This window comes from Pseudonaja textilis, chromosome Z (assembly GCF_049901715.1).
Source record: "Pseudonaja textilis isolate UNSWEBS1 chromosome Z, rPseTex1.2, whole genome shotgun sequence".
In the NCBI taxonomy this organism is placed as follows: Eukaryota; Metazoa; Chordata; class Lepidosauria; order Squamata; family Elapidae; genus Pseudonaja; species Pseudonaja textilis.
Genome location: NC_142008.1, coordinates 107202776 through 107229474, shown reverse-complemented (window position 1 = coordinate 107229474; position 26699 = coordinate 107202776). Strand labels below are relative to the sequence as shown.

Genomic DNA, 26699 nt, shown 5'->3' with positions numbered 1-26699 from the left:
CAACTCAGACAGAAAGGAGGCAGCTAAAATAAGTGAAAGTGGAAGTCAGTTATACTATCTTCTTATGTTTATGGTTCTCAGGGAATTCAATTTAAGGAAGGGAAAGGCTTTTTTTAAAAAAACAAAGATTTGAGGAAAATGCAATTCACATCTTCACATCTTGTAACAAAATCCATGGCTTCTTAAGACATTGTTTAAAAAATGCAGACCGGTACAAACTAATTTTTCAATGTAATTTTTATTTCCAGTTTCAAATTTTCTACAAGAAAACAATAAAAAAATAGAAAACTCTAGAAGTTGTCAAGCACCCTGCCAGGTCACTACAGAAACACAGCTCTGTTGCTGGGTCGCTACGGAGATAAGATACTGGCATCAGGTAGCTTGCTACAGGAACATGAGAGGCTGAAGCACCTGGATTTAATGAGACAAAAGCGCATCCCAGGTGCTTGAAATCCCTTGGGCCAAGAATGGTTGGTGAAGCCTGCCCTGCCTCTAGGAGATACGGCAGGGTCATGAGAACAGGGCTCCTGGGTTATGAATAATTGGAGAATAGAGAATTCGGACAAGCTCAGCTTCTCCCACCAGATGAATACTATGCTGAGAAAAGCAACAAGTGCACAAAAGTTCCCCTTAAAAAAAAGAAAGGAAGAAAACTTGCAAGAACTACTACAGGAGTCTTGTCCCCATGAAGCCCAGCAACCCTCCACGTTCTAACACTAGGATCCCCAAGGGGCCAGGTCCTCAGATTGTGGCACCTGAAAGAAGCAGCATCAAGCTCAGAACTGAGGAGAAAACAAGGGGTTGAACTCTAATACACCCCAGTGATAATCACCTCCAAACCCTGTTTGACTAAATAGAACTCCCACAGCAGCCCTTTCAAATATCCAGTGCATGGAGGAGACAGGGACACCAGAACCAGCAGCAAATCCTTTAAACGTATCTTCTTCATGTTGACAGGTAGTTTCTGCAGGGTATTCATTGGGGTATTTTGCTTTTGCAATTGGGAGCCCCCAGCAAGCAGCTGTCTTGATCGTGCAGAGGATTATAATCTCATTCAGCCGAACTGCAATTTTCCCCATCAACTCAAGGCATGAATTGAATGTCCTTGCCATGCTTTCCCTGGCCCTTAACCAGTGCTCCACTGCAGCTACAGTTTTTACCTTCCAGGATCAGTACTTGGTTGTGTTGTAGTTTTGTCTTTTTTTCCCCTCCTGGAGCTCTTGTGCTGTTATTAGCTGGTTGGTAGGTAATCCCTGTATCTTGCTATGTTTGTCTTGCTGCTGTTAAAAATAGAGAGAATTATTTCAAAAAATAGTCGATAACTCTACGTCTTACTCCAAAACCTTTTGCAGATGGCTGCATAACCCTGTCATATGTGAGCTGACCACTCACAAGCTATCTCTGCAAATCTACGCTACACATGTAAACGGTCTGAAACTGCTTTCACTGTCTTGTAGAGCTGCTTTTTCTTGAGACAGACATTGGTCCATCTAGCCTCTTAGTGCCTGTTCTAGGAGGCAGCCTCCAGTCAAGATCACAGGCAGGGACACAGGCCCTCATACATGTTTATTTTGAATATAAAGGAACTATTGAATATGGAACTTGATTGCATGCAAGGCATGTGTTCTACCACTATGCTACGGGCTCTGCAAAGCCCCTGCCTATGAACTTTGGGAAATGTAGCTTTGTATGCATTATTATTGTTAATTATGGTTTTGTCACACAGTCAGCCAGATGTTTAGACTGGATTTGGCATTTTTATCTGCCTATCAAGTCCTTCCCAAAGACCTGGAATTATTATGATCCAATAGATAGAACAGAGCTACAGTTTCCAGGTCCCTTGGTTGAGAGTCATCATGACAGCTAAACAGATTCGGAATTGATTTATATATGCAGAGCAGACTCAGGCCTGTACCGGCTCCAGCTGTAATTCCACAAGGCCTTGGCCTGTCTTTGAAGCCTCCTGCTGTGGTCCTTTTGGGGCTAGTGGGCCAGACAATTCCTTCTCAGGCTTTGGCTCCTCAGAGTCTTGTGATAGGTTCTCCTCCCATTCTTGCCGATTCAGTGCAGCTTCAGAAGAAAGGCTGGCAATTATTGCTCCCTCAGAACTTGGTTTCCCCTGAGGCATCTTGAGACAGCGAGAGTCTTCCTGATCTTCGGAGGACCAGAAATTGTGTGTCTTGGAAAACTCCCCCTTTGGTTTTGGGGATTCTGGATCTTTCAGCTCAACTATTTCTTCCTCCAACATCACCTGGGCTTTAGGAGCTGTGTGAGAGCAACGACGGGTACGAGTTTTCCTGCTGTGATGGACTTGAAGGTGTAACTCCATAAGCTCAGGAGCTGAGGTGGCAAAGGGGCAAAACTGGCAACGGTGAAGGGCTCCTCCAGCCAGGGCTGGACGTAGAGAAAGATCCAATGGCTGGAAATCAGCCTTTCCGTTTAGCAGTGACTTGCGACGGGATTGGCGGGATCGAGCTGCCCCCACACCACCTAGAGGAAGGAAGGACCCATGACTCTTGGTGAGCTGCGTAGGGGGAAAGGCAGGGACTGCAGTAGGGGCCAGAGGCATGTGGCACTGTTCCATTGTTGCCACAGCTGCAGCAGCTGCAGCAGCATTCTTTTGTTCCCGGTGGTGGCGCTGCAGGTGATATTTGAGCGAGCCAGACTGAGTGCCAGCATAGTCACAGTGAGGGCACTTGTATGGGCGCTCACCTATAGGGAAAAAAGGGGAGAAATTAATTGGCACAGCAATGATGTGTAATTATTTTTCTCTGGGGTATTTTTTTTTCCTGGTTGGTTGCAACATATGGCAAGAGAGTCCATTTAGGTGTCTGACTTATTCACTTTTCCCAGTCCATGAAACAGGGTTAAAAATGTTACATTTTTGACAATGAACAAAATCAGCTTTCTGTATTACAGCTTTTGGAGAGTGAGTATCTTTTTGGTGATATTTTATGGAAGAGGTCTTGCCATAAACTCTTATGTACAATTAATGAGCAAAAGAAAAAGAAAAATCCAGTGAGATGTGTGTAGACGTGTGTGTGTGTGTGTGTGTGTGTGTGTGTGTGTTATTCAGCTTTGTTCGGGTATTTTCCCACGTCATTATAGTTGTGCTTTTAAAGTTGTAGCAACGTTTCGGCAGAATCTCATCTGCCATCATCAGGCTTCTGTATTGTGTTTCTCTGAGGGTCAGACTTTTACAGTTGTTTCAGTTTTAAATTTGGGGCTAGCCTACTGCTGTGCCAGAATGGTTTTTTCTTCATCCTGATTGGTTGGGAGTCTTGGTCTGTGTTTATTGGTCTTGGAGTTTGCTGTGTTCTGCTTGATTGGTGTTTCTATTATCTTCTGTCTGTTTTGTGGCTTTTTTGTGTCTTGATTGGCTGGCAACATTGTGTTCCTGTATTGGAGGCTTTTAGTGCAGCTTGGCTCCAAGTAAATGGACGGCTATCATTTGTTAGGAAGCTAAGTTTCATCTGGGTGCCTGGTTGGGGTGTGTTTGAGCTGGAGGTTTCAGGGGCGATCTGTTTGTGCCCAGGTGTTTGCCTGGCTAGTGGTGTGGAGATTTTTTTTGTTTGTGAGTGCAGGCTTCCAAATGATTGACAGTCTGGTGGAATCATCTCTTCTATTCATGCTTTCAGGTCTTTTTTCAATCTCTCTGGCTTTTCTGATAATTCTGTGGCTGGGGTTTCCTATAGTGGCTAGCGTTTTGGTGCCATTGAAGTTGATGCTATGTCCTGTGGCTTTCATGTGTTAGACTAGTGAGGAAGTGTGTTCCAGCTTTTTTACTGCATTTTTGTGTTCATCCAGGCGGGTACTTATTCTTCTATTGGTCTGTCCAATGTATGTGGCCGGGCATGATGAACAGGGGACTTCGTATATGCCTTGGTTTTCCAGATCAATTTTATCTTTGGGGTTTCTAAGGATGGCTGCTATTTTTCTGTCTGTTTTGAAGGCAGTCTTGATGTGATCCCTGTGTAGTATCTTACTGATTTTGACTGTAGTACCTCTTATGTAGGGCAGGACAGCTGTTTCATAGGTCTGTTCATCTTCTAGGCCTCATAAGAGGTACTACAGACAAAATCAGTAAGATACTACACAGGCATCACATCAAGACTGCCTTCAAAACAGACAGAAAAATAGCAGCCATCCTTAGAAACCCCAAAGATAAAACTGACCTGGAAAACCAAAGCATATATGAAGTTCCCTGTGCATCATGCCCGGCCACATATATTGAACAGACCAATAGAAGAATAAGTACCCGCCTGGATGAACACAAAAATGCAGTAAAAAAGCTGCAACACACTTCCTCACTAGTCCAACACATGGAAGCCACAGGTCATAGCATCAACTTCAATGGCACCAAAACCCTAGCCACTATAGAAAACCCCAGCCACAGAATTATCAGAGAAGCTAGAGAGATTGAAAAAAGACCTGAAAGCATGAATAGAAGAGATGATTCCACCAGACTGTCAATCATGTGGAAGCCTGCACTCACAAACAAAAAAAATCTCCACACCACTAGCCAGGCAAACACCTGGGCACAAACAGATCGCCCCTGATACCTCCAGCTCAAACACACCCCAACAAGGCACCCAGATGAAACCTAGCTTCCTAACAAATGATAGCCGTCCATTTATTCGGAGCCAAGCTGCACTAAAAGCCGCCAATCAAGACACAAAAAAAGCCACAAAACAGACAGAAGATATTAGAAACACCAATCAAGCAGAACACAGCAAACTCCAAGACCAATAAACACAGACCAAGACTCCCAACCAATCAGGATGAAGAAAAAACCATTCTGGCACAGCAGTAGGCCAGCCCCAAATTTAAAACTGAAACAACTGTAAAAGTCTGACTCACAGACAAACACAATACAGAAGCCTGATGATGGCAGATGAGATTCTGCCGAAACGTTGCTACAACTTTAAAAGCACAACTATAATGACGTGGGAAAATACCCGAACAAAGCTGAATAACATACATATATAGGTATGTGTGTGTGTTGTTCAAATCAGGACATCATACTTAGGAATTACCGTGTTTCCCGAAAATAAGACAAGGTCTTATTTTCTTTTGAACCCTGAAATAAGCGCTTATTTTCCGGGTGGCCTTATTTTTTTCCCCATCTACCGGAAGGTTTGGGGTAGGGGAAGGAAAGCTGCTCCTCTTACCAGCAGCTTGGTCCGCAGAACCTCCTGCTGCTGCCTAGAAGAATCCTGGATGATCTTGCAGCCGATCGAGGCTGCAAAAGCAGCAGGAGGCCCCACGCACCTTGTGCTCCCTTCAAGAACAGTCTTACCTCAATCGATGGTAGAGCTGGCGAGTCCAACGATGAGGAAGCTGCGGCAGCGGTAGGACTCGTCAGGACGCCAGCCAGCCGCTCGTCAGCAGGCCGCTCTCCTGGCTGGGTCTGGCCACAAGCAGCACCAACAGGCAATGAGGTGCATGGCCAGCGTGAAGAACAGGGTGGCGGCAGCAGCAGGCACATCAGGACAGTGCCAGCCAGCCACTCATCAGCAGGCCGCTCTCCTGGCCAGGTCTGGCCACAAGCAGCACCAACAGGCAACGAGGTGTGTGGCCAGTGTGAAGAACAGGGTGGCGGCAGCAGCAGGCACGTCAGGACAGCGCCAGCCAGCCGCTCATCAGCAGGCCGCTCTCCTGGCCGGGTCTGGCCATGAGCAGCACTGGCAGGCAATGAGGTATGTGACCGGCGTGAAGATCAGGGAGGCAGCAGTGGGACACGTCAGGACAGTGCTAGCCAGCCGCTCATCAGCAGGCCGCTCTCCTGGCCAAGCAGCACTGTCAGGCAGTGAGGTGCATGTCCGGCACAAAGAACAGGGAGGTGGCAACAGCGGCAGGACATCTGGTCGCAGCGGTGTGACTAGGCAGACAGCATGGTGCAGAGTCCTGGGAAGCATGGCTGGAAGTGCATGCATGGCCGCAGGGGCAAACAGAACAGAACAAAGCAGCACCGCCACAAGCTTCATCACACTGGCGCAGCTGACATCCTGCCACTCACAGCTGTGCCAGTATGTCGAACCTCACAGCAGTCCCACTGCTTGGACACAACAGCACAACAAGCCTTGCAACGTGAGGTTCGACATACTGGCGCAGCCACGAGTGGCAGGACGCCAGCTGCGCCAGTGTGATGAAACTCATGGCGGTGCTGCTGTTCATGTGTGCAATAACAACAAGCCTTGCAGGGTACTGCTTCAAGAGGCTACACCAGTGCGATGAGTCTCACAAGACTAATTTCTGGTGGGGTTTGGAGGAGATAAAGAAACATTTCTACTGCTTCTGCTGCTTTCCTTGCGTGCAGCCAAAAGTTCATAAAAGGCAGGAAGGTAAAATGCCAAACTCAACTTGTACCCACACCTTGTGTATGAACCACCCCCAACAAGCGCTGGGGCTGGGTTAGGGTTAGGAGCCCTGTATAGGCCCCGCCTGCTTACACTTAGCTTTTGGCAGGGCAGCGGGCACTAAAAAGGCACTGTCCCGAAGCCTCCCTGCTAGGCTTGGGATGAACAGTGCACAGCAGGCCCAGGTGCAGTAGGCAGGCAGGCGGGTGAAGCAGCTGCATTGCTCACTTGAGTTGCGGGGATTTGGGCAGCATTTACGTGGCTGGGATGCCTGCAGGGTCCCTGGTTTCCAAGGCAGGCGAGGCCCAGAGAGGAGGCACAGTGAGGGAGCCCATTTCTCTCATTGGACATGCGGGGGTTGCCCACGCAGAGGCTGGGCCCCGGGGCGCCGCCCTGAGCAGGCGCCGAGCTGGAGGCAAAGGAGGGTCAGTCTCCCTACCCTGTTGCCTGCTCCCTGCCGTTTTCATCAAGTAAGTGTGTGTGAGAGAGAGAGAGAGAAAGAGAGAGAGAGAGACAAGAGAGAAAGAGAAATAGTGGAGAGGAAACTCTTTCAAGCAGCAATTCTTGTTACTCCCCTCCGTTGTTTCTCTTTCTCACTCTCTCTCATTCTCTCTCTCTCTCACACAGACATTTGATCGCTTGAAAGGTACAGGCTGAAATTTGCTTCTATCGTAAGCTGTTCCATAGCCACAAGGTAACCTGCGGAATGCAAGGGTGCCTAGCGCTGTGGGCAGGGCTGGGGCTAGCAAGAATGCACTGGAAATATCTCCAGGCACCTGGAGAGACAGAATTAGAATTCCCGGCCCTCGCTCAATCAGCTGATTAAGGGGCCCAGCAGCCTTGAGGTGACCAGGGAAGGGCTGGGCTGCCTCCTCTGCTGGCCACACCCACCCCCTTCACTAGGGCCTATTTTGGGGGGACGGTAGTTATATAGGCCCACCCCAAAAAATCAGACTTGGCCTTATTTTCGGGACAGGTTGTATTTTCGGGAAAACACGGTATCTTTTCTCTTTATAACAGTCTGTGAGGTAGGAAAGGGGGAAAGTGAAATACTGCCTTAAAGATATCTAGAGAGATTAAGAGGGACCCTGCCATAAGATAAGTGAGGACTGCAAAAAGACCTAAATATCCTTACAGAAGTCATCTTGCAAAACCTCTACTAGAATGAATAAGAGTATTTTAATAGTATACATTTCAGTTGGGCTAATGCATTGTGACTTCTATCTGGATGATGCTCAGTGTGAAGAGGCCCATGAGCAATGCAGCTTAACTTGCTGTCAGCATTTTTCATTTGCTTGCCACTGCCTCTAGGCCCTGTAAATACCGCCATTGAGAGGGAGCCATTGAGAGCAGTAAAAACTACTGCTTTTTGGTCTCAGTCTTATTACTGATACATGCAGAGAAAACGCAAATAAACTTGCAACAACTGTGAAGAATCTCAGAGCAGAAACTCACCAATTCCAGTCCTTAAAGACAGCTCTGGTTATATACCATGCTAATGGAAGGAAGGGTGTTGTTAACCCAATTTGGACACTGAACCAAATGGTCTTCTTGTAGTATACCTTCAAGAGGATTAGTTTCAATACAGCATCATTTAGATTTAAAGAGATGATTTAATGTGAAAGTTTAGGTTGTAGGCAAATGAACCTTACCATCTACTTCCATATTTACTTACCCCATGTTGCCGCTCCTGACTCTTACCTGTGTGGACACGGAGGTGAACTTTGAGATGGTGGGAAGATCTGAAAGACTTTCCACAGAATGGACAATCTTTCCCAGTACCTCGTCGGGATCCATCCAAGCGTGACTGACCCTGTATTTCTGCAAAAGGCAAAGTGAAGACAAAGATTTTTTTTAATATGAGCTGAAGATTGTTTGAGGATTCATATTTCTTTTCAATATTCCATATTTTTATATTATTTTATATTATTTGCTTGCTAGAACCAGATTCATTTTCAAAAAGGCTTAGAAACATAAATGCTACCAATGTCTCACTTTGCTTCTTCATAAATGCTACCAATGTCTCATTTTGCCAGCCTCTTTCAGACCAGAGTTTCCCAATCTTTCCAGCTATGCAGATTGGGGGATTGTTCCATGAGACTGGTGGGCCAGCATGTGCACATGCCACTCACACAAATGGAGCATGCACACACATGCTTGCTGCTGCTCACACAAGTAGCGGATGCATGCATTCGCCCACTGCTTTAGTGGCCTGGTTCCAAACAGCTCATGGCCCAGTAGTAGGCTGCAGCACAGGGATTGGGGACCTCTATTTTAGACCACTCTGGATTTAGATTATATCTAAAATGACTGAACTATAACTTGTATAAAGAATTATATCCAGTGTATTTAATAACTGCTTATGTTGTTCTCAGTTTCCAATAAAGAAAAGATAGAAATAAAATACACTATTAGTAAGAAACTGCCTTCAGCAAAATGACTGTCGATTGGGGAAAAAAATGGGATGTGATAAAATTGCAATAAAATGGGAACACTTTCTAGAGGCAGAAATACAAGAAAGAAAAATGTACAAACCAGAGATGTTAGCAATGTGGGAGGCATCTGAGGTTGCTTGGATTTGTCAAAGTCACATCTGATTGCATTTTAAGTCTTTTTCTCTATTTTTTAGTTATATGAACAAACTTTTTAAAAAATACAAAAATGTCCAACCCTAACCCTAACTGTAAGAATTTATATTCCCATACAACTATCTGGGTAGTACTGATTTCAGAAGCAACATTTTTTTAAAAAAGAAAAAAGTTAACTAAAAAAAGTGACATATCTCAGAGCCTGGGCACCATGGCAGAGGAAGCTTCAGAATAGTGGAAGCCTTTTTACAAAACTAACAAGAGGATTTCAAAACACATACACACAGAGACAGGCAGGCAGGCAGAGACATTCAGGAAGACCTCAAATATGTAAGATCTATTCGGGTTTTTTTTTCATACCTCTATAAAATCAGAGCCAGAAAAGGGAATAGTGAGGAGAAAGTAAATTCTTGTCACAAGATGGAATCATCTGACTATCTTAAAGCTTTTGTTTTTCCTTCCTTGCAAAGTTGGAAGGAAGGATAAAGTGGTCCTTCCTAGTCATTCCAATCACTATTCTTAAGTATTGTGAAGATATTTTCTTCTCTCTTCTGTGTAGAATGAAAGATACAATAGCTAAAAGATAGGGAAAATGATCCTAAAGGAGTTTGTGAACTTAAGAGATCATAATGTTCCAAGTTATTTCAGAGTGGTGAATATCACAGAAAATGTTGAGATTATGTTACGCCCATCCTTGCAAAATAGCTATCAAGGAAGATAGCTTTGCAAAAGTAATTGATCTCTTTAGGGCTTTCTGAATCTTTACATATCTTTGACAGTGAATGTATAGGAGCTTCATGTGGGTCATACAGATATAAAAGGAAATTTGATTTAACAAAACACTGAGTTTCTCTTTCATTTAGTTTCCATACAAAGTTAGACATCATTTTATTTTATTATTTTACCCAGCTACCATATTGGAGGGCAAAAGGTGACATATAAAAATTATAAGCATTATAAAATATGCTGTCAAAAAACCCACAACAGAAGCAATAAAAAGAAGCTCATGTTGTAAAATTTAAAATACATAAAAAACCACAAAAATTGAAAACATTGCTAAGCAATTTCATAAAATGTACTGGGCCTAAGTGTTGCTGAAAGAACTGAAGTGCCATTGAAAATGTAATCACCCTCTCAGATTCAGTAATTGATTGCACCTCCACTACCTGACTTAATTTTAATTTAATGTAATCATATCATTATGTAGGATTTCTGGCTATTCCAAGATAGCAAACTGCTTCAACTCAGTAATATTTTGTGGTTTACTAGCAATAAATGCTTATTTCTGATGTTGCCACAACAGTTCTATGCAATTTAGGCACGGTAGATCCTTAGATATTGTTCTGGGATTGTATGTGACTTCATTGACAAAGTTACATTGAACTTGGGAATAGTTTGACAGAATAGTAATTCTAAGAAAGTCTCACTATTCACTATTTCCCTTTCAAGACATTTTGAGATTTTTGAAATGGTTCTATAACTTCCAGTCTAAAGAATATTAATAATTCATTTATTTATTTTGAAGAAGCCTAATATGACTCTAAATCTGTGTAGTGGGAACTTCAACATAATGAGGGGACCCAAAGTTTCTACAATTGTTATGGGGCCAGGCTGACAGCTGAAAATGTTCAAAAAAGGGCTGGCCCTACTTATCCTAGTTTATAAAACACGGAAAGGGACAGTATTTTCCATACTTGCAGACCCTAATTTAGATGTTTTTATTTATAAAATAATTGCAACAACATCAAATTTCAGTGTTATCTGTTTTCTCAAAGTTTGTTTACATATTACTAGGATTCATATGAGTTCTGTTCAGCATTCAGTAGAAAGATATGCAAATACTCAGAAAACCCTAACGGGGCAATTACATTTTCATCCCTGTCAATCAGCTTGTGAATGAGCAAATCTCCTTCAAGCAGCTTTATCCAGCAGCAGAGAGAGAAAAATTTTAAAAAAATCTTGCAAAATGTTTTTAAAGTGCTTTATACTGGTCTTGAAATAAAGATGAAATGCATGTATAATACAGACAGACAAGGGAGAGGATATTGCCCTGCATTATTGCATTGTTTTGTTAAAGACAGCCTCAGGTAGAAAAAATACAGTTTGCAAGACTGTATCATCTCAAAGCCTAATTCCTAATTATTGTGTCTTGTGTGAATAAATTCCAGCTCTTGCCACCTGAGGGCATAACATATCCACCATACAAAATGACATGGCCAAATAATTCTCTTGTGTAATCTGATGTGATTCCAACCTTATTCCAACTCTGTTTTTTTTCCAAAGAGGCAAATAGTGTGAAAATTAGTCCATCTCTACACCACGGATTTAATTTCATTTAGTAACAGATTATTTCTCATCAAGAAGACTCAGAACTCTTTAATCAAACTTCTTATAACTAGGAAGCAAAGGCAATAACATCAAAGCAGTAGTGTGTTGAAGGACAGGGAAAAGCATCGGAAGAGGCAATTTGAGAAGTGCATGAGGGCAATTGAAATATATCTTCTACCTGTGCAGAAGAGGGATATTTTATTTCCATGGCACATGTATTACCTGATACATCCCATCAAACCAGTTTGGCATGCATGGAACATGGAAATCCAAATTTTGCTTGCCCAGAGATGTTTATAAGTTGGCATTGTTAGGAAAAAATGACATCATCTTGCTCAGAGTTCAAAGGAGTAAAGATTCTGCTCGGTGTTGTTCTCAACTGAAACACTGAGGATTTTTACACTGTGGGAGAAGGTTTTGCTCCCCCCCAAAATATCCTATGGCAAAACACACATTCTATTTTCCTTTGCAGTAATTTGGAAGGCACAGAAAATGGCTGCTTCCCAGCTGACTCTTGATCATGTTGTGTTTGGGATGAGTAATCAGGAGAGCAGCTGGACGGATCAGCCACATTATGCAAACATGTCTAATATCTTTATTTCTTGCTGCATTGTTTGGGAAGGAAGGGTTCTGGGACAAAGACTTGCATGTAGCATTTAAAGCACAAATCAATTTAGAGCTACAAGCACATGTGCCCTACACAGCAGGGCACCATTCTGATCATTTTTGATAAACATTTCCAATGTGTGATTTTATGGCATTTTGAGACTGGAAACACAAATAATGTTCAGTGAATGTTTAGTAATATAAGTTGCATGCAAACGTTTATGCATGCCTGGTCAAATTGCTTATTTCAATAATTTCCTTAGTGTACAGAATGATACAACTTCTATATGGAACAAAAGTTCTGCAAATATGAACTCATGCTTATTATGAGCAGCAGTTTAAGAATAACCACCAACATTTAAGTTTCAGACCAAATTCATTGTTATTTTATTATCATCGAATTGTTAAAGTTCCAAAAAGTTATTGATTTGTTAGCCTTCAGTTACTCAAGTGAAGACAACTTCACAGGTAAGCAAATACTCTAACCCTTCTAACTTCTCATATTGTGACTGTTCTGTTTACTTTCAACAACCAATAGTTCTTCTCAGTTGCTGCCTGCTTGGAATATTTGAAAATGAACATAATTTATTTATAAAGCAGAGGGAGGCTATAAAAAAAAATTTGTGAACGTTTCCAGCTAACAACTTTAATTTTGAGAAGCATTATTAAGTAGTGAAAGTTACAGGGATTGCTGAAGTAAACAAAAAAAAATCTCTGTTACAAGTGCATGAAAGATGGTTAGATCTATGAAAGAGCCTATTGAAAAGTTTAGCTGACACTGGATTAGTTATCCAAAGTACAGTTGCTTATACAATAATGATGTGCATGGGAATGTTATAAGAAAGAAACCTTTTCTCTGACCTCTTCACAAAAGACACCATTTAAAATAGCAGAAGAAAACATTGACAAGCTTGAAATGTTTTGATAGAAAGTGCTTTGGACTAATAACCACATTTACAAGATACATTTGGAAGTAAGAAGATGAATCATTTTTGAAGAAAAGCTTAATGATCCAATAAGAATGGAGCTGGCTCTATTATATTTGGGGCTGTATGGCAGCAGCTTGTGGGATTAACTAAATATCCATATGCTGTCCAACCTCATGTTCTGTAACTGAGAAAACTGAAGTTGAAAAATGATCATATATTTCATTATAATTATGAATGAAGGAAGCTTCCACATCAACACTTACAGGAAATAAAGATAAAGGTTTTGGAGTGGCTGTCACAGTTCTCAAACAAGAATATTTTTGAAAATCTGAGGGAAAAGATCCCAAACATGTCACACTCTATCAGCCCTAGGAAGGAGGTAAAACACTTCCAAGAGGAGGAGAAGAGGAAGAGGAAGAAAGAAGACGACGCTTCCCTGGCTTCGTTAAATGTTTGTTATTTTTGTCAAATTACAAAGTACAGGTTGAAGAGTATCTTGATTTTTGTACCAGTTTTCTTGTTCTTAATCTGTAAATAGCTGCATATAAACAGTAATTATGCATTCAAATTTACAGCAAGATGGCCTGTTTAGGTTTGTATCATGTAGAGCTTGTGTCAGCTTCTGTTTGCTTGGGGATTCACTAAAACATATAATTTCACTAGAGATGCCTACATCAACTATAATGCAACTATAATTTTTTTGGTTTTTGAAGAAAAAAAAATCACAAATTATCTTCCAAAATTCAAAACAGACTTAATTCTATTAATTAAAATTTCAATTATGTCCATGTTAAATGAAGCCCCAGGCCACTGTCTGTCTCAAACTAAAGGAAAGTTTAGCTTCTTATTCTCTGTGATCAAAGTCAATCACTTCCACTCAGTTCATTCATTCTCATAAAATTGCTAAGTGTGGTCTGAATTCCATCTGTACTTGCCTTTTTGCTTCTGGGTCAGCAGAGCTGAGCTGGTGTTGGCTGCAGTAGAAGCTCTCACATTTGTTGGAAGCCAGTGTCCACTGAGAAGGTGAGAACCTAGTGACTGTCCCTTGTTCCATTCTCTCTCACGGGATAGGTGGCTTTGCCGGTGCAAAGCCATCTGCTGGAATGTACCAAAAGTCCGGTTACAGTCTGGGCAGCAATGGGTCCCTCCTGAGTCATCTCTCACAAGCTTGGACCCTACTACATAAGAACGTTCCCGCCACTGCTGACTACTCTCCACGGCACGAGCTGTGGCCTGCAGTCGTTCAGCACAGCTCGCATCACTGTAACTCAGGAAACTGCCCATACTGGCTTTATCTGTTGGCCGAGGAGAGAGGAGAGATGGATACAGGGCCTCACAACCCACAAGTAAACTCTGTGCTGACCGTCCTGGTCCTCTTTGTTCACTCTGGAGGCCCAGCTTGCTGAGATGAACCTTCATGTGGTTTTTCAGGAACCATGGTTCCTTGAAGCCACGCCCACACACCTGGCACTTATGGTCAAAGGAGTCTTTGTGCTTCCGCATGTGACCCTTAAGGAACCAGGACTGGGTGAAGGCTTGACCACAGACCTGGCAGCGGAATTCCGTAGGGGTAGAGGCAGAGGAAGAAGGGGTGAGTGTGGAAGCAGGAGGGGTGGGTGGAGCTGTAGTGGTGGGCACAGGGGCAGGAGGGGTGGGTGTCCAAGCTGCTGGTGTGTTATGTGCCTGTTGGTTGTGCCACTGAAGTTCTGACTCCTGTGTGGCAGCGAAAGAACATTGCCCACACTTGTACGGCTGATGGAGGATGCGAAGGTGGCGCTCGCGTTCCCCTGCAGTGCGAAACTTGCCCTTGCAAAAAGAACAGTGGAAGGTGGGTAGAGGTCGGGGTTGAATAGGAGCAGCCATTTCTTCTTCCTCCTCTTCCTCTTTTTTATCTTCTTGACCCCGCAGAAGTGCCCGCTCTTCCAGTTCCAGCAGCAGTCGGCTCTGGTGACTGAGCCGGGTTTGGGCCTCAGGACAATGGGAGCGCAAATGGAGACGTAAGCTGGCACGCTGCCCTGCCTGGTGGCCACAGTAGGGACAAGTGAGTGGATAGGAGCTGGTGTGGATGCGGGTGTGCAATGCCAGGATGCTGTTGAAGCGGAAACGCTTGCCACAGATAGGACACGGATAAGGACGAGCCTCCCCTCCTGATCCCCCTGGCCCATTAGAGTAATGTTGTAAGTCCAGCTCCCCATTGAAAGCCATAATGTCAGCTTCATCACTGGAAGACGAGGAAGGAGAAGGAAGGGCAACACTGGTTGAGTTGACAGAAGGCAATTGGTAATCTGGACCCTGTAAGAAGGAAGAGGTAAAGAAAAACGTTAAAACCTTCATAATGAATCATTTCTTTTCCTAAGTCTGTTTTTCAATCAACGATGTAGCACAGGGCTATCAAACTGGCAGCCCGTGGGCCAGGTGCGTCACGCGCACCCCACCCCACCCCACCCCAACTAAGGGAAAAAATGCCATGATACATTACATGATGGCAATGTGACATGGCGAGTTTGACACCTGTGATGTAGCTTGTTGCTACAGGAAAAGAATGACATTGCTTTGGATTTCCCTCAATGCAATTTGCTGGTGGCTGGCATGCAGTCTTTGTACAAAACAAAAGGAACCCTTCTGTCCTCAGCCAGCAACCTTTCTACTCAGCATTTTGCAATGCAGAGGCTAAGAGAAAAGCAACCAAATAACTTTCTTTCCTATGTAACTAGAAAGCAGAAGTTTTGCTTTATTGTTAGAGGAAATAGGAAAATGGAGACTCCCAAGAGCAGGTGTCCCAATTTCCTTCCCTAAGAGCATTTTGGAAAAATCTATCAGCACTTACAAATAAATCTGTGTGTCAACAAAAACATGATTGAATTTGGAGAATTATATCCTGTGATAAGACAGTAAAACATGGTTGTGAACCAAAGAATGGGTAACAACTTCACACAAGTCAGTGAACAAAAGAGAGAGAGAGGGACATACATAACTAAAGTGCAAAACAAATTTAATAGGATTGTAAAATCTTCCTCAAAGGCAAACCTAAGGAATCATTTTAGGCTTATAGTAAAATATTAGAAAAATATTATTAGGATTTCTTGTTTCTCCCTTTTTATTTCACTTAATTGAATAGATTGGAACTATCCAATTATGCTCAAGAATTCTCTAGTCGAGATGGGACTTGTGTTATCTTGCTTATATTACCCATGAAAACTCTGATTTCTACTACACTATGTCTCATTCCAACCCCAACTAATACCAAGAGTTCTATGTGACAGGCACGAACAATAAATCCACACATGAAGTGTCAGGGTTCCAAGTAATAAATCCATAGCAAGCACAACTTTGAGGCAGGAAGATTCCTCAATATTTTTATTGGAAATATTGTATTGGCACATACCTGGTGAAAACCAACTCTGAAAACTCGCATGATTTTTACCTAATTAAAATATTTTCTACTTTCTCAAAACAAACAGTCACATAGTCCAATCATTGTGCGGTCTGGCAACCAGGTAGCATCACTCCACCTTCCTCCAACCAGGTGTGAGAACGTCCTTGGTTCCCAAGAGAAAATATTTTGTGTTGACTTCAAAATCCCCTCTATCACAAGTCCCCCCTCCCTATCCCTCAGCTCCAGTGTGGCAACATTGAAGCGGTCAAAATGGTTTCCGTCAGGCCAGCTTCAAGGTTGATATGAAAAGTCTTCTCAGACTGCCGATTTGCATTTAGGCCAAGCTACATAGGTCCAATGGCATTTAAGAGTAGTCAGATCTTGCCCTCTTGTGTCTACATAGAGATCCCAGGCTAATTGCTTGTTTGACTCCTTTGCCAGTCTCTCTCTAACATGAGAAGCTTATAGCAGGCAAGCTGAAAAAAGCTCCCGTACCTGCTAGCTATGAATTGCAATGGCAATATTTTGTTAAGTTGTCTGGTTTTTCTTTGAATATTTAATGGTAATCTAGTTGTTAACCACTCTGGAAAGAAGAGTATCCATTAAAGTAAGATATAATAATTAAAATCAGTAATATATACATACATCTTCTCCATCTTGCCCCTATTTCCAGTTTCAATCAATTTTGAAAGTCAGTATTTCACCAAGGGGGAGCCAAGAGAACTTGGATCATTGCCAAGTTAATTTCAGGTGAGCTTAGAATAATTTACTGTGATAATTCTCTAGGGAGGAGAGGGAAATCATTTCAGGAGTTCCACATTCTGTTATATTCACCCGTGGTTTTATGACTCAAGCCACTCACCTCCATGGTGTTCCTGATCACATGCTTTAATCCTTGACTGGTGATGGAACAGCCAGTGAGAGACAAGTTGACATGTCACCCTAGTTAAGTAGACACATCAGCTGCAACAAAGAGAGTGGAAGTTATATAGATGAAAGGTAAATGTTTTATCAACAAAGGCTGAGACTACTTTGAAATTAATAACAACTATGCTCATACTACAATACGATTAGTTCATTTTTGGCCTCTGTGTTGCTCAATCCAACCAACAGTGATATGTTCTGTAAACTATAATTATCAAAGTGTGGCTCAGAATGGTGAACACACTAGGCCAGTATTTGATAAGTATGGAATTTTCATCCACATATGCTCCACCTTAACTTAATTTGTTCTATAGTTAAACCCCAGGTATGTGTGGAATAGTACTAAATATCCATGAAATTATCCAGAGTGTAATTTCTTTGCTACTGGTACACAGTTGAGGGTCCTTCACATATCAATCATAAATCTTCCAGTCCAGTGAAAGGATTGTTTCCAGATGGAACTGAGATCCAGTATAACTTTAAAAACAGAAGCATGGCTCTTGGAAACCAGCTCCACTGGACTCCTTTCTCAAGCAACAAAGACATAAATGGAGGAGGGCTATCAACTGACTTGAAAGATCAAGTCCTTCAGTTTCTTCCCTAAACCATATGATTTTAGTACTATAGTACTATTTCACTTAATGAATGCCTGCCGTGCTTTTTTCCCACTTTCCTCAACATCCCCTTTCCTTCTTTTTAAATTGTAAATTTGCAATGAGGATCCATTTTTTTCAATAAATAAATAAGATTTTGCCCTGATGTTATCTAGAGACTGCAAAGGAAAATGAAAACATTTTAAATACTGATGTGACACAACCTGACAATCTTTAGTTCACTGTCACAAAATAATTGCTTTATAGAAAGCTGGCAAGAATTTTATCTGCAGTGGATCTTTGACAAATATTTCCTGAGTTGTCAAAACAGAAGGAATTCAGCAGTAAGAAACCTGGAAGAAAGACCTCCACATAAAATATTTTCAGATTGTAATTGGAAAATCTTTGTCCATTGCAAAAAAGTATTCCAGCCTTTGATTTCCAGTTTCCATAACCGTTTTATATTTGCTGAAGGCAACTTAAAACCAGGCAGAAGGAGGAAGCAGATGTGAATAACAATGCAAGAGAAACTAAGATGTATCGCCTTTCATTATTCTCCATCTCATGCAAATATTAAAAGATATGTAAGAAAGGACAGTATCTCCAGTTCAATCTTAGTTGCTGTGATACTATAATCGATGACAAGTTTTAATCAAATCCGTGAAAACTGATTCCACTGAATCTCCCAAAGAAAAATTTGTGAGATTCAGATAAACATTTTTTTGGATTTGTTCTTTGAAGTGGAAAAAAAATCAACATTTCAGTTTATGATCATGAAACTCAACTGACTACATTGGGCAAGTCACTATTTGCATAAGAATTAAGGAAGCCTGTTGGAGAAAAAACTGGAATACCACTCAGATCTCTACCTTAAGAGCTTTGATGTTACCAAATATTCCCAGTGCTTCAAAGAATCTCACAATGCAAGCTTTTGCATGTGTAATATCCATTGCTTTGCACAAGTCAACAGAGTGTACCTCCCCCCAGTATTTTTGAGTAACAGAAAACCCAACTTTCCTGAGTTAATGCCAATAAAAGGAGCCCACACATTGAAAACTCAAAAAGGGGGATATAAATTGTGTTGATGACATCTGTTACTTGAGGGCCTTCCATTGAAGTAATATCTCTTTTGGATAATATATGTTCCTGTTCCAGAGATATTCTAAAATATTATATGCAGGTTTGGCTTATAGTCTCTTCCTCCTCCTCTTAATATTAGCATACCTCAACAATAGCAGGGAATGGTCACAAGCAAAACCATCACCAGCAGAAGGGAATAGTAAACAATAGCTTTTACAAAAAATATTGTTTTGGCTGTGAAAAACATTTATGCAAAGTTATGAGCAAGAAAGAAATAGGGCAGCTGAAGGAAGGGAAACAGTGAGCTGGCAAGGGTGTGTCTATGGAAGAAAAAATAGGACATCTAGAACTAGAGATAAATCTAAGGCAGCAGCAGATAAAGTAAAAGATGGAGGATTGTTCAAGGGAGAGAAGTGCTGCTGACATGTGGGTCTCTTACTAACTGCTTTCTATAAGTCAAAGTTTGATCATATGAAAATAAATGCCAGGTAATTCTGGGTAGAGACATACATCTGGGCAAAGTTACATATGTATGATACACCCCAATATGTATGATATGCAGGTGTGCTCTGATTGACATGGGATGCCCCATCTCACCCCATTTCGCCTCAGGCAGTGTCATCTTTACAATTATATTCATCTGGATCTCAATCTCCAGATGTTCGGAAAAGATTTCTGGAATTCTTGCAGCCTGTACTTCTTTTGTGACAAATACGCTAATTGTGGATGAAAGCCTTAGCTAGCCATGCTCCAGCAAAAATGCACTATGTGTATCCAGTTTACAATCCAAACTGGAGTGAGGCAGGAGCTATACAAGAAAATGAAGGTACTTGATGAAAATGGGTGTGGTGGACACATTTCTTTATGTATAATTTTGTTAACTTCTTCCAATAAGCTGAAGAAGGCGTACATGTGAAAAAGAAAGTACACCCTATCTGAGTTCTGTGGTTTTATATATCAGGATGTAGTAAAAATTATCTGGTCCTAAAGAGAACAACAACACATGACATGTTACACCATTTCATCATTTGTTTAACAAAAAGACTGGATATAGGTCTTTTCCCACTTTTGAATTCACATAAACCATGTTCGATTCAGAAACACTTCCTAGCTCGGAGTTGCCCAGTAAATTTTACACAAAGGAGTGTGAATTTCCATTAAGATCGTAGCAAATCTCCAACACACTAATTTATGCATATTAGCACAGTTGCATCACTTTTTTCGTTTTGAAGAGAAAGAAAATGGGTAGGAATCTCTAAGCATGAATTTTAGCAACAGCTCCAATCCTTGGGGATCCTTTAAGAAAGCTAAAACTAATAAAAATTATAAATCCTACTATATTTGATCTTAGCCAAAAAGTTAAGATGCATTTAAGAAAATTACATATGGAATGGTAACTATTAATGTTATAATGTTAAATTATACTTCATATCTTATCATATCTTTGTACCAAGACAAATTCCTTGTGTTTCCAATCACACTTGGCCAATAAAGAATTCTATTCTATTCTATTCTATTCTATTCTATTCTATTCTATTCTATTCTATTCTATTCTATTCTATTCTATTCTATTCTATTTTTTTCCTCTTGCATTTTTTCACTTAATTTTTAAGCAGTTTTTAGTAGTATTTCTTTGCAGTTTGTTGCTTTTGTTTTTTAATTTTTTGTTATTATATTAAAAGCAATAAACATTTTAAGCAATAGATCCTATAAACAATTAAAATGGCTATAGTTATAAATCCAAATTTCATAGCAGTCTGAATTTTGAGATCATCTATCATGCTAATCCATGATCTGTCTTAACCTGGCATTGATGATCAAATATAGTAGCTGAGTTCGCAAATAATGCTAAACCATACATCAGGAGTCTAATAAAATCTCTATTGTATCAAGGGCTTTAGTAGTCTTTCCAGAAGTTCCTGAGAGCTATACCATAAAAATGGGTGGGCCAAGACTATTTTTCATGAAGATTTCAGAAGTTAAACAGACAAAATGGATGTCTTAAACCAAATGAGTCTACAATAGCTCACCATGGCCACCTTGCCAGAGCCAATTCACTATGATCAACTCTCCATGGCCAATTCACCACAGCAAACTTACTGCGCAACAACTCACTGCAGAACAAGAAGTAGTAGTCAAATAGAATCACTAAAGAAAGAATGCCAAAGGAGGGACAAAATAATATATGGAAGACAAAAATTTAAAAAAAATATTATTTGAAATAATTAAATTGAATTGAATTGTCCCACAGCGAGTTGTCCATGGCAAATTGCCCATGGCAAGTAGACTATGGCAAGTTGGCCATGGTGAGTTGTCCCATTCTGCATACAGGTATGTGTCTCTGGTCACTTTGAGCAACGCAAAAGGAATTGTGATGTGCCGCATGCTACTCCAAACCCTACTTTTTTTGCATCTCTGTCTTAAAATTTATAAACTTTATAAACTGCATAATCTAGATCTACATACTATACAAACTACATTAAAGTTTAATCCAATATGTGAATTGCCATACAAATTGAATTATGAGCCCAATTTAATTCATCTTTTCTAAAAATGCAGGAGAGAATGTCCACTATATCTAATGGGGTCCATTTGTAGGCCTCTGAGCCAACGTGAATTATTCTTTTTTCAGCACCAGATTAATTAACTTGAAATAAAAATTACTTGGAGTATTAACCACTGTGAGTTATGAATATAAAGGGCTAGCTGAAGTGGTAGAACTAAATGAAAGTTGTTATTTTGAATGTATACCTTTACAATCTTGCACATGGAAGGAATTTGCTGTGTGATATTTTACTCCTTATGAATCTTGTCTTAGAAACGAAAGGGTATATATAGTATGTGAAAGCTAACAATGAGAATTGTAAGCAGCAAGGTGAAATGAGGTACTCTCTGCATTCAGAGGATTTAGCAAGAGGAGAAACAGTTGGACGGCAGAAATCTAAACTTACATTCATAGCAGGGTTGAGCATGAATGAATCAGAGCTGTGAACTCATGCTGTTATCATATGACATGCTTGCCCTGCCCCCAGATAGCAACAGGCCTCACAGAAGAACTGAGAAAAATTATGATAAATTATTTATCTAGGGGTTATATTCTCTATAGTAAGACAGTAAACTTTTTATGTGCATGGCTGAGTGCCTCATGTTTCATTTCATTTTGTTTTTTAACTTCCTGTGCTTATAGAGCCATAGGATCAGAGACACTAGACGTAATCTAATCGTTTCAGTGTTACAGCTGGGCAAAGCATGTATTTTTCAGGAGAACTATCATGCCAATCCCAAGACCTCAACTGAAGTGATATACATTTCAGGTATTGTTTGAGTAACATATACATCCATTTTAACAAAATATTTCACAACTAAAGAGAAATGTCACAACTATTAACCACTGGTCTTAGAGTTATAGAAAATTGACTATTTATTATGACTTGAGTCATAAACTGCATTAAATCAGATTCACTTGGTTGTGGTTTATTGAATAAACTATAATAAACACACTATCATAAACCCTGGTTTTGAAATCAGAAGGGATGGGTTGCAGCACACAGTAAATCAAAACCAAACCACATTATGTTTTAACTATATTCTATTAATTCAACCTATCATTACCACAAAAACAAATCATCCTCCTAGATGTCATTTCTTGCTGTTTTTACTATGTACAGATCTTATTAAGATTATAATCTAAAATAATGATATACATATTCCTCTAGACATACATTTACCCCTAATATGCACTGCATGCTTATAATGCCCTTTGAAACATGTAAAATCACCACAATTTTACATGTTTCAAAGGACAGAATAGTATTGTGAGGACCTTGTTAATGAAAGTCCCCACTATAGATTTGCACCTTTCATAGCAAAATAACCATCAGGACTTCTCTCTTTCCTCAGGGAAATCATGGGAATTGTATTTAGCAAGAATCTTAAAAGTTGTAGAGAAATCTAGCCTTCCTCAGACCCACAGTTCTCCTAAGGAAGAAAGTCATTTAAAATGATTTACATTCATGCTGTACGTATCTATTAATTTGTCTAATTCTAGGAACGCAAGACTTCAGTCTCAATAAATTCTGGATAGATTGAAAGAACAGAAAAATATTTGACAACCAAAGTGGGGGATGGAAGGGGGGGTGACATTATTTGTCTACATGCTATCCGAATCCCAGCAGCTCTGGATAATTTAATAGCATTTTCTTTTGGAGTAAATCATACTTTTTCAGAGTTGCTGCCCTTCAAAATATTAAAGTACCCTACTACAGCTTCCATTACCCTAGCCTACATGGCCATTGCAGTTTGGTAAGATGAGCATTAGAGTCTAACCAAGTAGTCTAGAATAGAGGAATAGAGGCTCTAAACTCAAGCAGATCCACTTGTAGAATTCAGAGTGCCCACTCATGTGGAGCACCTCTGAATGAACCAAGACAGTAAATAAGAGTGTGGCAGAATCTTACTCATATTTTTTTACTTGTAGAGACAAAGCTTACTATTTCAATATAGTGATCTTACAATGACATCACAAACTTGTACAAACAAGCCCCTGAAGAAACAGGCTAAACAACACATCAGGCTTCCAGGATGCACAGAAGCATTCCATAGGCAGTAGGGGCACTGCATAATTTCCATTCATTATTGTCTCAAGAACAGTTCTGTGCCATTTGAAAGCTTACAATCTTGAAATAAGTGCAATTTGAAAACTTATAACTTATCTAATAAAAGGCACTCTTAGAAAACGTTACTGTCTCAGAAAGAGGACGCTCCTATCCAAAGCTTTGTTTTTAAAATAGTGGGCAGGGCTCAAATCTGATTGAAAAACAGACCATTTTGGAAAATCTGTCCCCAAATCAGAGCGGGAGCTGCTAGTTTTTGTTAACAGGGAAAACGTTACTGTCTCAGAAAGAGGACGCTCCTATCCAAAGCTTTGTTTTTAAAATAGTGGGCAGGGCTCAAATCTGATTGAAAAACAGACCATTTTGGAAAATCTGTCCCCAAATCAGAGCGGGAGCTGCTAGTTTTTGTTAACAGGGAAGGGAGAGAAAACCTACTTGTCCTTCAACTCATTTTTATTTTATTTGTTGAAAAATTTCAGGATTATGCACTGAAGCTAAACCCTGATTTAGGCTCTATACATCAGATGTTATACTGTCACCCTTATTAAGGAATATCTGGCTGCCTAAAATGGTGGCGTAGCTTACTATACAAATGCTCAAATCAAGCAGCAATGCTGGTGGTATTCACAGGCCTGGAGAAAAGATAGCTGATTCATTTTGGCATCATGCCATGCTCGGCCTATGACAGTACTATCCTAATGACGAATGTGTTAAGCGCAAGCGCACACACACACACACACACACACACACACAACACAAAAGGTCCTTTGGGCTCACTCAGTGCAAAGAAGGCAGATTGTCCTGTTTTGTTTGTACAAAACACAGGGAGTGAGTTATTTTCTTAATGCAATGTAACTGTACCAAAGGGGTGCTGAGAATAGAAAGTGCCAATTCATTTTTTTCCTCCTAAATATTCAAGATGGCTACTTCTTAGAAAAAGGCAACTTAAGAGGAAAAAAAACAGTGGCAATTTTCAAGGACTCCCAAATTGGGAGGCTGGCTGCCAGGCCTCAAGCCAACTCCCGCCAACTTCCAAGCCATGAAGGATTAGGGGGAGGAGGATATATGAATGGGAGCAACCAGTCTCCACACATTGAAGCCATGCCTTGGCCTGTGAGAGACAAGAGAGTGACTGTCCCAGCAAGACGCAGAACTTTCCCCCCCCTCTTCCCACCCACACGCCCCAAACAAAGGGAGCAGCTGCCTCAGCAAATGCTCCAGTGCACATGGGGGGGGGGGGGGAATAGGAGGGTGAGCCAAGGGAGCTGTTCCCAGTGACTAAGAGCTACTGATCTTCTTCCCACCCACCCTTCAACCACACCCAACATAGTTCTCAATCTTTGAGAGCCTCAACGTAGCACTGGGTCATTAGACCGCCGACCTTCCCACCTCTCTCCCGTTCCTTGCCTGTACCCTGAAAGGGCTCAAAAACTGTGGGACTAGGAAATAGAAACCACGACCTCCAAACTGTGCCTGTTGGGGGGGGGGGAGAGAGAAACCGAGCCGAAGGGGGAAGAGGGCAGTCTAGGTGCAGCATCGGCCGTCCTTCATTACTTTCCTCTCCTCCCCCTCCCCCCATGGCTGCAAGCCACCTGTTCTCGCAAACCCTTCCATCTCTCTCCGGAATGCTTTCACCCCAAATGTCCTCCGCGTTCCCCTGTTTCCTTCCTCTGATTTCCGCAGAAGGGATCACCCCCCCCACACACAAGACAATTTTAGTCATAGTCACGTGGATGGGGGTGCGAAACGAGGAGTTGGGGAGCGGGAAAGGGATATAGAAAAAAATAGAGATGGAGGAAATCGTCCGGGTCATTCGGGGATAAAGAAGCCCGAGGCCGAAGCCAGGCTATTTCCGTGCGCCAAAGCGGTGCGCGCCCAGAGCGTGGCCCGGTGCGGTCCCGCGGCCGGCTGCCTCCCGCCCCCGTAAGAGGAAAAGTGAAGCCCGGGCCGCATTTCCCCTCCTGCTATGCACCTGCTCTGGGTGCCGAGCGAAGGGGGGGGAAGACTAGCGGCCGGGCGGGCGGGTTTTCTGGGGAGGGGGGCGCACGGTGGGCGCACGGTGGGCGGGCGGACGACACGGCGCAGAGCAGCTACTCACCAAGGCGCACGGCGAGGCGGCGCGGAGGAGGGGGCGCTCCGGGGACCAGCCGCGTCGTCGGGGCTGGGCCGGGGCGAGCAGCCTCCCCGCCAATGGGGCTCCCCCCTCTCCTCTCCTCCTCGCCGTCTCTCGCTCGCTCTCTCGCTCTCCCTTCCTTCCTCCCTCCCTCTCCCTCTCTCGCTCCCTTCCTCCCTCCCTTCCATTGTACGGAGCCGCAGGCAGCGGAGGCGATTTGCATTTCTGAGCCTTGCGCGGCGAGGGATCACCCGGCTCCATTGTGCGCTCCGGCTCGGCCGGGGCAGCCCTGCCTCGAGGGAGGGGGCAACCCGGCTTGGAAGGGAGGGAAAACGAAGGAGAAAAACATTGAAACACGGCCTGCTCTGCTCGAATGCGAGGTGGGGGGCGAGAAACAAAAAATCTAAGTGCTACGAAAGTGGCCACTCTACTCCGGTTCATCTAAAACCCCTCTGGCCAGCTTTGCCTGACGGCCATAGGAATGATCGGAAAGATAGTGTCAAAATAGTAGATTGCCATTTATTTCATTTGCCTCCACTTTCCCCCGAGAAAAAATGGCAGATGGTGGCACTACTCTGGCACAAGTTATTGTCTGCACTCCGATGAAGGCCCGCGGAGGGGCACAGGCAGTTCTGGGAGGTATTTCATAAAGAAGGAGAAAAAAATAGCACCATCGTAAGCCAAGAACTCCCTGCTGCTGTTAAGAGCCAAGCAAACAGTAGTGCAATTGAAGATTACAGAGCAGAGGATTGGAGAGGCAGGATCGGCCTGCCTCGGCCTGCTCAGTTGGGCCACGAGGGGTGGGGTGGGGGACAGAAGAGCTGGTAACTTGGCACAAGCAAGTATTGTCTGCTTTGTTGTACATTAGTGGAAGAAATTAATAATTTTTTGGGATGACGTAGTGTTCCTGGCAAGAGGGAGGGGAGTAGAATGTTAGCCTAGCATAACTAGGCAGAGACTGGCTTTGTTTTGCTGCACCCTGACTGCAAACACAGTCCTGGATTGGCATAGCTAACTGGTATTTGACCGTAGTCATTTTCACATCTTAAAGCAGATATGGTTGGTAGTACTGAGATTGAGAGCATTGCTGGGACAAAGGGTAGGATGTTGGATGGTTTCTGAAAAGCACAAGGAACGGGTGGGATTCAACCGGTGTTACTGCCTGTTCGCTGACTACGTTTTGCGTGCGT

General features: G+C 42.1%; 1 protein-coding gene and 1 long non-coding RNA gene across 3 annotated transcripts; one reads left to right on the top strand and one right to left on the bottom strand.

Moving 5' to 3' along the window:
• Positions 1-219: 219 nt before the first annotated feature.
• Positions 220-25668, bottom strand: ZNF219 (zinc finger protein 219). 2 transcript variants are annotated; one of them, XM_026719285.2, is made up of 6 exons: positions 25495-25668; positions 17049-17149; positions 13746-15102; positions 8061-8180; positions 1916-2712; positions 220-1280 (listed from the first exon to the last, which is right to left on the bottom strand). In XM_026719285.2, exons 2-6 carry the CDS (start codon positions 17052-17054, stop codon positions 1170-1172), a joined length of 2391 nt encoding a protein of 796 aa, XP_026575070.1. In that variant the 5' UTR covers positions 17055-17149; positions 25495-25668; the 3' UTR covers positions 220-1169. The 2 variants fall into 2 exon arrangements, with proteins under 2 accessions (XP_026575070.1, XP_026575072.1); XM_026719287.2 differs by having other exon boundaries at positions 220-2712.
• On the top strand, positions 12151-14379 carry LOC148124223 (uncharacterized). The gene is made up of 2 exons (XR_015740374.1): positions 12151-12349; positions 13768-14379. It is a non-coding gene; the product is annotated as an uncharacterized LOC148124223 (long non-coding RNA).
• Positions 25669-26699: the final 1031 nt, after the last annotated feature.

Coding starts and splice junctions, on each gene's coding strand:
- ZNF219 (XM_026719285.2), bottom strand. Junction 8,181..13,745: donor GCTGACCCAGAAGCAAAAAG/GCAAGTACAGAT, acceptor TGCCTTTTGCAG/AAATACAGGGTCAGTCACGC. Junction 1,281..1,915: donor TGGAATTACAGCTGGAGCCG/GTACAGGCCTGA, acceptor TATTTTTAACAG/CAGCAAGACAAACATAGCAA.